This window comes from Caloenas nicobarica, chromosome 1, assembly GCF_036013445.1.
Source record: "Caloenas nicobarica isolate bCalNic1 chromosome 1, bCalNic1.hap1, whole genome shotgun sequence".
Classification (NCBI taxonomy): domain Eukaryota; kingdom Metazoa; phylum Chordata; class Aves; order Columbiformes; family Columbidae; genus Caloenas; species Caloenas nicobarica.
The window spans coordinates 190,939,775-190,951,926 of record NC_088245.1 but is presented as its reverse complement, the minus strand read 5'-3'; the positions used below and the strand labels follow the sequence as shown (position 1 = coordinate 190,951,926).

The 12,152-nt window shown below is 41.7% G+C and overlaps 1 protein-coding gene across 2 annotated transcripts in view; it reads right to left on the bottom strand.

The window, feature by feature from the left end:
• Positions 1–12,152, bottom strand: part of STARD13 (StAR related lipid transfer domain containing 13) — a 307,752-nt gene that overhangs the window by 162,439 nt on the left and 133,161 nt on the right. For both annotated transcript variants that reach the window (XM_065628745.1, XM_065628737.1), the window contains one exon: positions 10,986–11,019. In XM_065628745.1, coding sequence (XP_065484817.1) covers positions 10,986–11,019 — 34 coding nt within the window. The remainder of the gene's footprint in view (positions 1–10,985; positions 11,020–12,152) is intronic.

Here is a 12,152-nt window from a genome sequence, read left to right as displayed (position 1 = left end):
CCGCCTGCTAACCGTAAGAGGAAAACAGATCTGGAATGCAGAGGAAATCTTGACATTATCTGTTCCCCCAACCCCTACCAGCCAGGCAATCAAAATAACTAGCTGAGTATCAGCTGTCTCTGTTCCTGGCCCAAACAAATGTGCTTTCTTGACAAAGTTTTTGCACACAGAAGAGGAGGCAAAGAGAAGAAAAGAGTCTAAAGTGGGTGTGGGGGAGTGTTTCCTGCCAAAAACCAGGAGCTGCTTTTCTGTAACATCTAAAAGGGTAATGGCGAAATGAGGCTAACGCTGTAGACAGAGGTGGCTTTGTGGTTTCCACAGAAGAGCAATGCATACTCCACAACCCCGCGGCCCTACGCAACAGAACTTCAGTACTTCATCACTTCACTTGGCCTCTGTTGACATTGTCAAGGATAGTTTGCCACAGACTTGGGTAAAAGAAGGATCAAACCCAAGGGAACAAAACCACTGGAAATTAATTATATGCGCTCATCCAAATTGTGTTGCATAAGAATGAAGTGTAGCCATTGCAAATGAACACTTCAAGATTAAAGGTATTTCCTTCCCAGTGTTCATAAGACACAGGGTCTATCAAGACCTAAGGAAGCACAATATACTATACTGACATCAGTGTTCCATATGCTCATCATAGCGAGTTAGAGGCAATCTCATATACTTCTGTATACTCTCAGTTACTTAACTACGTGTAGCTTAGTACTCTGGATATCATCCTTATATGGTTGTTGTTATACTTTAAAAATTTCCAAGGATATGGGGCCATAGAAGAGGAGCATAGCAACAAAAGCAACAAATGAAAAGGTGTACTTTAAATTGAGTTGCTGAATGTTTTGAGTTCTCCAACACATCATCCAGCAATAGATTCTACTGCATCAGTTCTTTCTGTCTTACAAATAGGTGAAAATATATAGCAGGAGAAGTTTAGTTTAAATTTGGAAACTCATCGTACATTTTTGTTACCAAATGAGAGTCCAAATAGCTGTAAATTGAAGATTTTGACAAAATGTTGGTGAGCAGACAAGAAAATAAAGACTGTGAAAAATTTAATGTGGTATATATTTATACAACAAACAGATGCCAACATCAGCAGTCTGCCAGTGATGCCAGAGTACCTATGGCTTTGCGCCTGCTTTGTTTGCTAAAAGACCCTGGAAGTCCAAACTAGTGTTTTTTTCCTGATGGATGCCTGACACGGATAATAAGGCAACTACTGCTGGGAGAGGCTGTAAGGACGACTAGTCAGTCATGGGATGTTGCAATTTTTCCCTTTCATATTCCCTCTCCACTGCCTTGGGAAGCAGGCACAGCAGAAACAATTCTCTGAGTCTTTCCCTCTTATTTCTGCACCCCAGATCCTTCTGTCTTTGACAGCGGTGGACCACCAGCACCCCGGGCCTTAGCCACTTGTTCTCTGATTTTTCTATACTAGGAAGCCTTGACCTGCTGCTGGCTGAGACAAGGCTCGGATGAGAGCCCTGGCATGAGCAGAAACAGAAGCTCTCAGCATAACCCCAGTGCTCACGTGAGGTCCTCCCCATGCCAAGCTCTGCAGGGACAAAGGGCACAGCAAGGAGCACTTGGCAGGATGGGAACCATAACCTGGACACCAATCAGCCCATGGACGAACATGCACGAAAATAAGCACTTGGCACATTATTTGAATGGTGAATGTTTTAACAGTCACCTTCTTGTATGAAAAACATCGATGATAACATAAGGCTGTATGGTTTGTGAGGGAAGGACTCCCACCCTGACTGTATGGCGCTCAAAAGGACACTACCCCAGGCCTGAGGCCCACTGTCACTAGCTCAGTACAAACAATTTAAAAATAATAAATGAATTAATTAGCAATCCAAGTAAGCTGCAGTTTTTAGACTTTGCTAAAAGAACTATATACATTTTATGAAATATAATGTTCTTGAGCTTCTCATTACCTCAGATACTTAGAGGAGTTGTTTGATTCTGAAATGCTGAGAAAAGTGGAAGGTATTTTTTTTTCTTTACAGATAATTTCCTATACAGTTATAAATGCATCATTAAGAAACAAATCCTAACCCCATCAAGCTGCCAGTGACTGCAGTTGGCACAGAATCAGGTTCTATAGAGGAGGAATCTTTAATATTCTGCAGGATAAATCTGCAATATTCCATGCTAGAATCAGCTTACACCTCAGAATTAAGGCGATTTTAAAAGAAATTGATAATTATGGACTTGAAAACCATCCAACCAATCTAATAACTTCAGTGATACTTACACATAGGCATTTTCCTGACTTCTAAAAGCAAGATTTCTTACTAGTAAGTGTTATCTTAGTGTGAGTTACATATCATATGTAATTATATGTTGCAATAAGGATTGAGTTTAAAGTCAGGAGAAATACTTACACCCCTGTTAAGCTAAGAATTCCAGAAACAGCAGTTACTACTAAGCAATATACAATGACGACTGTAACTATTCAAGTAATTTAAAAATATGATCAGGTGTCGTTCATGGAATAAATTAATTTTTAATCAACTTTGCTTAAAAGTAAATTCAGTGTTTACTTTTACATTTCCACGTAGAAGTCATCCAAAACAAATTTCAAACATTGCACATGTCGCAGTCTGTCCTTGCTTTTCATAAATTTGCAGCTAATGCTGAAAACCTGCATGCTAATCAGGCAGACCTATGCCTTGCACAGAGTGTGCTGAGTAACTTCTTGACTATTTAATCATATTATTTAATTTTAAACCATCATTGAATTGGTGCTTAACTCAACTCTGATGTAAAACCATTAGTTTTCACAAGAATTACACCAAGGAAAAAATTGTCCTGCTTTAAAACAAATTGTCCTGACATACCTGCTAGCCTTATATAACAGTGTCTTTGGAAAACATGAAAAATTCCAGGGTAGGTATGTATCTAATATAAACAAGCATCAAATAAAAGCCTAAAGCCATTACCTTCTCAGACCCCAGGTCAAAAGCCACCACTTCACCAAGGCTGGAATAGCAATTTGAGATCTACTTAATAATACCCATATATAAAGTAAACTTTTGGCCATCCGTTTTCTTGAAATTGCCTTTCTTATTGCTCTGCCTCCATGAAGACACAGAGCCAAAATCAGAACTGACAAATGCCATTATATGTGATGGAATTACACATGGGACGGCTTTTGCATGTCTCCGGCATTTGAATGCAGCTCTGGTGTCCTCCTATTGCTGCACTTCAGCTGTGGCTTGACAGTATGGTGGAAATTACTGATTATTTTTGCCTTGTGCTGAGCGCTCAATAAATACCAGCGTCTCTATGTGCATTTCTGTCATAGTAACTTGCTGGCCTGAATGGAATCTAATACAGACAACAAGAAGGGCAGAGACTGGATGGTTTTCTGTTGAAAAGCTTGCTAAAGCAACTCTCCTGTTTCTCAGGAAGGTGCCCCTGCAGTTGACATTCACACTGCACAGCTCTTTGTCCTCCTCTAGTGGTCCCACTATATTTAGGGAGAGGCTTGTGCAGTGGTGACTTCCTTCAAGTTAACGTGGTTATTACTCAACTGCAAGGTGTTGAGGCTCATGCCGAGAGATCCCGCATTCAACCCTAAGATGAGCAAGAGTAAAGGGTTTCATCACTCTGGTGCTCACGGAAGCGAGAACTGGTGTTGTCAACCACAGCCAGTCCCGGCTACACAGACGCTGTGTCTTTTCGTGCCGTGGCCGACTCCTCTGAGCAGAGGTTGCACCACGGCAGGTTGTTCAATAGCATTAAACAGTGGCATGGTCTGACTATGGTCCCACAAAAGGTCCAATGTTGCAAAAGGTCAGAAGCTGGCTGCTTCATTCAATAGCTTTATTGCCTCAAATAACTTACATTAAGCACATGTTCCAGCCAGAAGCATTCCTCTGTGTTTGCCTGCCTGGCTTGCAAACAAAGAAAAGGCACAGAATCTGACTTGTGTCCTCAGCCTTTCAGCGAGGAACTGTGTGTCACCCCGACACAGCACAAAAACTCAAAAGTTAATCCTTAGGAATTGATCCTGAATATTTAAACAGCAGAAATTGAACCTAGAGAATTGTTACATGAGGGAAATGCTTTCTAACGGGGAACACTAAAATTGCTCTAACTGCCACCAATTAGAAATGCTTTATGTGAAAACAAAAGCCTCCTACTATATAGCTTATCCTTGCGTGTGTGTGTCTCTCTCAGAGCTGTAATGCTTAGCATTATAAAACACTAAAGATTTATTTTGCTGCTTGCATACTTTAAAATGTCTGACCTTCAAATTCTTGAAGTTATACCTTGCCCAGGAAATAAAATAGCTTGCATTGTGGCTATCACAGAGGTCTGAGAGAAAGTTCTAATTGAAACAGAAAACAGTCACACTTGATGTTTTTATTATTCGGTAAAAAATTTCCAGGCATTTGTTACCTTTGGAATAAACATTAAATGCCAAAATGTGCCCTCTGACACGACGCTTGGAGAACCCCAGTTTAAAGAAAGTCGCTGTTTGTCTACAACCTTTGCCGGACACTTGTTCAGTCATAGAAAAAAATGACTCAAGAATCCTATGGCTCCATGTCTGACCTTGGTTGTTGTAAACCAACACCCCCTAATTCCAAGAGAGGCTAAATTTGCGAGCAATTCATCAATTTGCATCACATCACCTTTTACAGCAATGTTCTGTCACATCTCAAGAATAGTTACAAACCCAAACTCATCTATCAGCTGTTTAGTGTTCAGCTCTCCCTAGGAGTCCAAGCTGTAACCAAAAATGAGTTAGGAAAAATGTGTATAATACCTTCATTCTGAAACCACCTATATGTTGTACAATTATTGACTAGACAATATTTTAAACATTTTTCAGCTCTAGTATTTTTGATATTTTTCTTTCTTATTAAAAATATTGACTAAAAATCAAAGTTACAGAAAGAAATATGGAGCAGGAAACAGAGGAAGGTATTTAGAATGTCATTGAGTATTAATATGTGAATAAAGTGTCTTTAAACATTACTGCTTCATTGTTTCAGAAGTTTCTTATATAAAATTGAGAGTATTCCTTAATAGATCAAGCTTTTGTCTATAATTCACCAAAAAAAGGTAAAAATATATGTTTTTAATCTACAGCCTTTATTTTTCTTCAGAAACGGAAATATCCTGAGATATATATATAATAAGGGTTCTCATTTTCCTCTTGCTTTTGAGAGCTGAGGATCACAGTTTGCCCTCAGCTGCTCCAGTGCATCAGTAGGAGCTGAGTAGCAAAGATTTGCCTTTTCAGAAGAACAAAGAGGGGGTTTGTTCTATCATTTCTGATTATGAAAAGAACATATAGGCAGGAAGAGGCAATCTCGCTGTCTAATTTTGGAAGCCAAACTGGCACCATACAGAAGTTAGAACAGGAGCCAAATGAAAGGACCCTCTGATGCACTGACTGCAGGACAAGCAGCAACTCTGCCTACTTCTAATTCGAGCAATATAGAGCTTAACTAGTTAACAGGCCAAGGCTACCAAAGAGCTGGGTTTACTCACTAGTTTACTTTCACTATACCACTGCTGAGGAAAACAGCCTGTTCTTTTTTTAGTCCAAAGTAAGCATTTGCGTGTCGGAAACATGTCAAAGTGACCCCACTCTGCTTCCTAGGAAATGCATGGGATCATTGGATGAGCATGTTTTATTTTCCCCAGTTACTTAAGGCCAGATTCCCATGTTGGGTAAACTCTTGTAGCTGGAGTAATGACAGCATGAGACATGAGTACTACCTAGGTCTTGGGAGAGACTGCAGAGCATCCAACCCAACTGCTGCTCTCTCCTGCAGAGGATGGGACAAGGGAGCTCACGGACATAGGCTCAGCTGCACCTACAGCGCACTTGCCAGGCATCCAGAGCAAGGGAAAGGATGATGGAGGTCATTTTCTCCATCTCTCCATGAGCAAGAGGAAAATCCCAGAAGAGGTTATGGTTCTGTGAGCCACGTCCATTTCCCTGTTCACCGTGTGATCAACCCGTAACTCCTCATTAAATACAAAAATGAGCATAAAGCATTATATGACCAAGGAAACAGAAAAATATGTAGTCAGTAGGAACTACTGTACATGAGTTTGATTTTGTGATGAATCAAGCTCCTGCAGTTTCTAACAAGGGCCAGATGGAGTTGCAGTTCCCTCTCAGTTCCCAGAATAAGGCCCTTAGTTGGCAGTTGTTCATATACAGCTGCTATATAGCACAGTTCTAGTTTCTTATGCTATGGAGACCTCTCCTTGAAGTCAATTAGTATTGTGCCTGGACAAATAACACTGCACCAGGCTGTTTGTTAAAGCCTTGGGACCACAACTGCCTCTATTTGAATTTCGTAATATATCAGTCAAGGCTACACAATTTTCCACAGAGTACTTCTGAAACGGCCAAGGTGACATGAGGATTTTATCGTATTACTGCAGTGCACCATCTTCCTTGCCAGCCCATTGCTGTTCTGCTACAGGCTACATTACCATGCATCAGCAAATACACCAGCAGGCTGCTATATTTAGTGTTTCATACATATGACTAAAATAGAGAATGTGTCAGCTTTTAATATGACTTCAGACTTTTGTCCGCAAAGTAAAAGCTCATTTTCCCTGCCCGTGATGAAGTGTGCTCTGTGTTAGTTATCCTGAGCTACGCGGTGACAACTTTAAAACACATTAGGTGGATAGAATTCTCAAGCTGAATGGAATAATTTTTATTAAAAGATATACTAGGAGGTAGTATGGATGCATAGTGCCAGCCGGGTTTTAATAGTGACTACCATGTGCTATCTAAAAACCCAGCAGCAAGCTGATGGCAAGAGGAGCAGCTAAGCAAGGTGTTCTCTGCAGTACCACAGCAGGCAATTAGGATGTCCTGGGTTACAAGTCCAGAATAGAGATAGGTGGTGCAGATTTGCTTTTGTGTTATGTACCTGGTAATATGAGAAGAAAAGCATTGACATGGATGATTTTGAACAGAGTGGTCTATTGCATAGTGAGGGGACTGGGGCAGTCCTGTTAATGACACCATCTGTTGATGACAGCAGGAATGTGGTTTAAGGGCTGGAACCACAGTTACCACCAGGATAGCCATGTTCATTCTGAAAGAAAGTAGGGCTCAGTGCATGAAGCTGGCATTTTCACGGACCTTGATGAAGTCACAGAACAGGATAGTTATTTTACATATCCATAACATTTACTTATTCATGCCATCCTGTACAATGAGTACAAGTACGAATAATCTTCCTGTCTACTGCTTCCACACAAAGCCAAAGGACAACTTGCTAATGTACACACTAAGGGTAAGACTGTCTACATGAAAAACAGCTTTTCCACTCCAAAGTGCATATACTCTTTTGTCACAACTGTCCCTCACACTTCCTTAACTGCATCTTAAAGGGTGTGGGTGACACTCCATTTGCAACCGACTTCTAACTCTTAATATTTATTTAGTAGTGTGCAATTATATAGGGATACAAATTTCCAAGTCTTTCTGGAGCCCCACTTCAGCCCACCCCGGGGCCGTCCATCCCAGCCCCTCGAGGCTGCAGCCGGGTTTGTCTCCAGCTCAGCCACAGCCCTGCCTGGCCATGGGCCCCAGAGCTGGGCACGACCTGCAGGCCGACAAGTCACCCCAGCCTCAGCCTGTCCCCGTCCCCAGGTCCATGGCTGACCCTGTTCTCATGTCTGTCCCTGACCCTCAGGAAGCCACCAGCCCATGCAGCACACTGCTGCTGTTAAAAAAACAAACCAAACCAAAACCAAACCAACCAACCAACAAAACCACAGCACCAAAGAAACAACAACCAAACAAACAACAAAACCAGAAAATAATAAATTCATGCCTCTAGAGTCACATCTTACCACTATTTAGTATTTTTTCCTAATGCGCAATTTTTTTTAATGGTCAGAACATCATAATTGCCAGTGCATGCACCAGTACCAGTGTGGTTACTTCGGGAAATAACAATCCTAGGCATGGCTAGCATGCAGCAACACTGCCAGCAATACTGCTGCTACAGAGGAGCTTCCCCCAGGGTGGCTGAGCCATCTGTGCAGCTGCAGCTTTCCTTAGGACAAATTTCAGGTATTCTGCTTAACACATTGTGAGGCACTCACTGCAAATCCAGGGAACAGAAGCCTCAAGATATTGCATTTATTTGTTAAAAAAAAAAAAAAAAAAAAGTCAAATAAAATGCAAGCAAGAGCGAGAACAACAGTCCAAAGGGCAGGGATTTTTTTTTTTTTTAACCCCTCTCACACAGAAATACAGTTTATATGGAGAACGACTAGAAGCCAAAGACAGCCCAGCCCAGGGGAAAGGGCTGCAGGATGCCCAGCTCCCGGCTGCAGCAGCTCTGAGCTGCCCGGTGCATCCCTGGCTCCTGCTGGGATGGGGTTAGAGGGGCCAGCTCCAGCCAAAACAGCTGGTGCTGTATGGTGGGGAGGTGGGGAGGACATGGTGCTGCTCCACGACCACCCATCCTGCTCTGGGAAATGGCTCTTCTGGGCCTTGAGAGCTCTAGTTTGACAGAGCTTTTCCCAAGAAAGACACCAGAAGAAGAAACGGGAAAAGGGAATGAGGAAGAATAAGAAGAGATAACACAAGAGGAAAGTGGTGCAGAAAAATGAACTTGAGCAGAAGAGTGCTGTGTTCGGCTGGCCAATAGGCAGCACAGGCATTCTTCTTGTGACAAATTGCAAAACAGAAAAAAATTTCTTATTCAGAAAGTAGGGAAAATATCAGAAATGTTTAGGAACTGCAAATATGGAAGGAACCCAGTCCCTCAGACAAAGATTTGGCCATTTTTAAAATTTAAATTATGTTTTCTCTATTTTTTTTAAATGCTTTAACATATCAAATTCCAAAGCCAGAAGTTTGAAAGCCAAATAAAACTCAAAACTTCTCACTCTGAAAACTGCTAGATCATCTCATGTCAAGACATGCATACAATTTTACAGAAATGATTTGAAATAGAAATTAATGGATGCTAACTTTTTACTGTAAAATGGTTCAGTTTGAAGAAATGGGCATTTTCTGCCAGGAGTATTTTAATGATGAATTTATTACCAGCTCTATCATATGCCAGATTTCCTTGAGTAAAGTTCCACCTCAGTGACCAAAGTGTGTCAGGAAATGACCTGTCATTCTTTCATACCTGCAAATTTTCAACCATCATGTTCTACTGTAAAGATGTGTGCTAAACATTATCTGTCTTTCTGTGACAAAATTAATGTTATTATAAAACAATTCAAATATTAATCATAGTGAAAATCTAGAGCACTGCTAAAATAATCGGTTTTATGAAAAATTTAAGTGCCATTGCTCTGTTTTCCTTTTCTTAACGAAGCAAGTCTTCAGTGGCGCAGAGAGGTTTTGATCTAAGCAATGAAAACAACAAAACCAATTGTCAAATCAATCTCAAAATTGATGGGATTTGTTTAGCGTTGGAAAAGCACGGGCATATGTTCCATTGGCAAATATCATAATGAAATAAATACACATACAACTCATAAAGCAGAAAAAGTTAATGTGCACAGAATCTGAACGAAAATAGTTGTATTTTGCTCAACCACCTTCATGTTTTTTGACCTGATGGTGACCATAAGGGTGAAATTGCTGATGGAGACCTGAGTTTTCTAGGCCAAGGTTTCTGGCATTTTGCTAAATCAGCATGTTTGCCAGCAGAGCCATTGAATCCGTGACATTGGCTGCAAAAAGGCTTCATTCATCTGCTTGTAACAGAGTTAAGGTGGCCCTTGGAAAGAACCGAGGATGCAATTCAGAGCAGAGACAGATGCTGCTCTGAGGAAGAAGAAATCCCTGCGTTAGCAAACTGGCTTAAACTAGTCCTTCAGGCCAGACAAAACGATGCTAAGTCATCTAGGGTCAGAGGGATAATTACAAGAACGGCATCCAATTGTTTTCATTTTAACTGACAGACGCTGCATACATATTGACTAACAAAGGAGAAAAAGCAGTCAGTAATGGGTGACTCCAGAGGTCAGTTGTTTTATGACTGAAATATTCCTGGTTGGCAAAGGCTTTTGTGGGAATGAGGATTCACTTAGAGTTTGGGGGCATTTTTTTTTTCAAAACTGTGGGGCTTTTATGAAATTCCAGAAACCCCTGTTCTGGGAAGCAGTTTATTTTCTCTGTATTTCTTAATTGTGCTTCATTACAATTTAATAAGGACATTTACCCTCAATTAAGCAAATCATCCAAACAGTTGCTTGCTCCCTGTTGCAATGAATTGGTTTTGTCAAATACAGGTTTAATTGCGTGTTAAGTATCTTGCTTGAATCAGGATCTCCGTGCGTATATCTGTCTATCCAAACCGTTCATTAGTTCCTGGGACACAAATGTACATGGGGCTCAGGGTATCCATTCCTGCTCTGACCTTGGTACTTTGCAGAACGTCAGTTCTAATTAAATAATTTCCCCAGAAGAGTCAAACTCACCAATGCTGTTAACATTGACAATGGTATTAACAGGCTAGTGACCTCAGGCTAAAGAGTGATTTGGTCACTGTGATTCTGCAACTGGGGATGAGGCCTGGGGGGAGGGAGTTAAATTTTTTGGACAATGTGCCTCTGTAACGAGCATCTTCAGCAGCTTTGGCAGGTATGTGAGTGCTGAGCCAGAAAACACACTGAGGAACACCTCACTGTGCCTCACCTACACCCGCCAGTGCCACGGCAACACCTTGAGTCCCACTCTGACACCAATAACAAATACTTGGTTTTATCCCTGTTACTTCAGAACTCACCTTGCAAGGTGTAAGTCAAAAGTTGCTGAATTATCCACTTTCCTAAGAACCATGTAAGTCCTACACCACTATGTCATGAACAACAGCACGGAAGTGGTAATAGCAACTGCACTAAATAACTAAAACTCAGAATAGCAGAGGTTCCTGTGGGTTCTCCATCAATGCATGCATGTCTACACCAAAAAACTTTCGAGAAGTAATGCAGTGTCTTACCTGCTTCTTCCTTACACAGCTTCTGAAACAGCACCTGCAAGAAATAAATTTTGTTTAATGATTATAAATTTTTTCCCTTCAAATCAGTTTGACATTTCAGGATGACAATATGTGTCATTCTTAATCACCATCACCACCTCACACAAGGCATAAAAACCAGAGCTCGTCAATAGGAACCATGGGGAATGCCTAGTTTTGCTTGTTAAGGACAGCTTGTTCCCCATTCCCAAACCAGCTCACCTGCCTTGCTGAGCTTAGGAGCAGTCTCTGGCACAAGCAGGGCATGTGCTGCAAGGACACATGAGATCCAGCACACTGGAACATCCCTGAAAGTGTCTCATGGTGCTGGTGGGTCTCAGGGAGCAAGCAGGATGCCAGCAAGATGTGTGGGCAGCTGTACCAAGGGCTGGGAAGCGGAGGACACTGTGGCTACAGCAGCTCAGAATGATGGTGCTTATTCATCTGTGACCAGGAGAGGGTCCCTCTGTCTGAGGAATGTGGCCAAACTGACTTGCTGTGTTGTGTTCTTCATAGTTTTAATCTCCTTGCATCTGGTCTGCCACCAGACCCATCAGGGCCCAAGATAGTTGGTTTGCATTCAGGGACCGGATGATCTTTTGAGGTCCCTTCCAGTCCCTAACATTCTGTGATTGTGTGATCATAACTGAAAGTGCTACCATTAACACCATACTTGGACGCACCTCTCGGTCCCTTATTTTCCTCTTTAATAGCTTCCAGTACCCAAATCAGAAGGTTGTTGCCAGAGATTAAATGCATATCACCCATTCTCCTTTCATGCGATAGACCCATCAACTCTCCCAGCAATGCAGCCTGCAAATGAAACTGCCATAATGGGTGAAACTGCACCTTTTTTTTTTTTTTAATTAAACAGAAGGCTGAGCTGATTCCTCCAGTCACCAGTGAACTCACAGGTGTGAAGTGCCCAGTCTCCAGCCAGCTGAGAAGGCAGCCACTCCTGCGCCTTGCAGTGACACACTCCCTGTCCTTGTTACCTGCTCGTCCCCATATGGACAACCATCTGACCTTCCTATCAGATGCACCAAGTACTCCGTTATCTCCTCAGTCAATATTGCCTCTGCAGCCTTGATAGATATCTATCTATAAAACATGGGGTTTATTTACATTTTACTTAGCGGAGAATTTTAC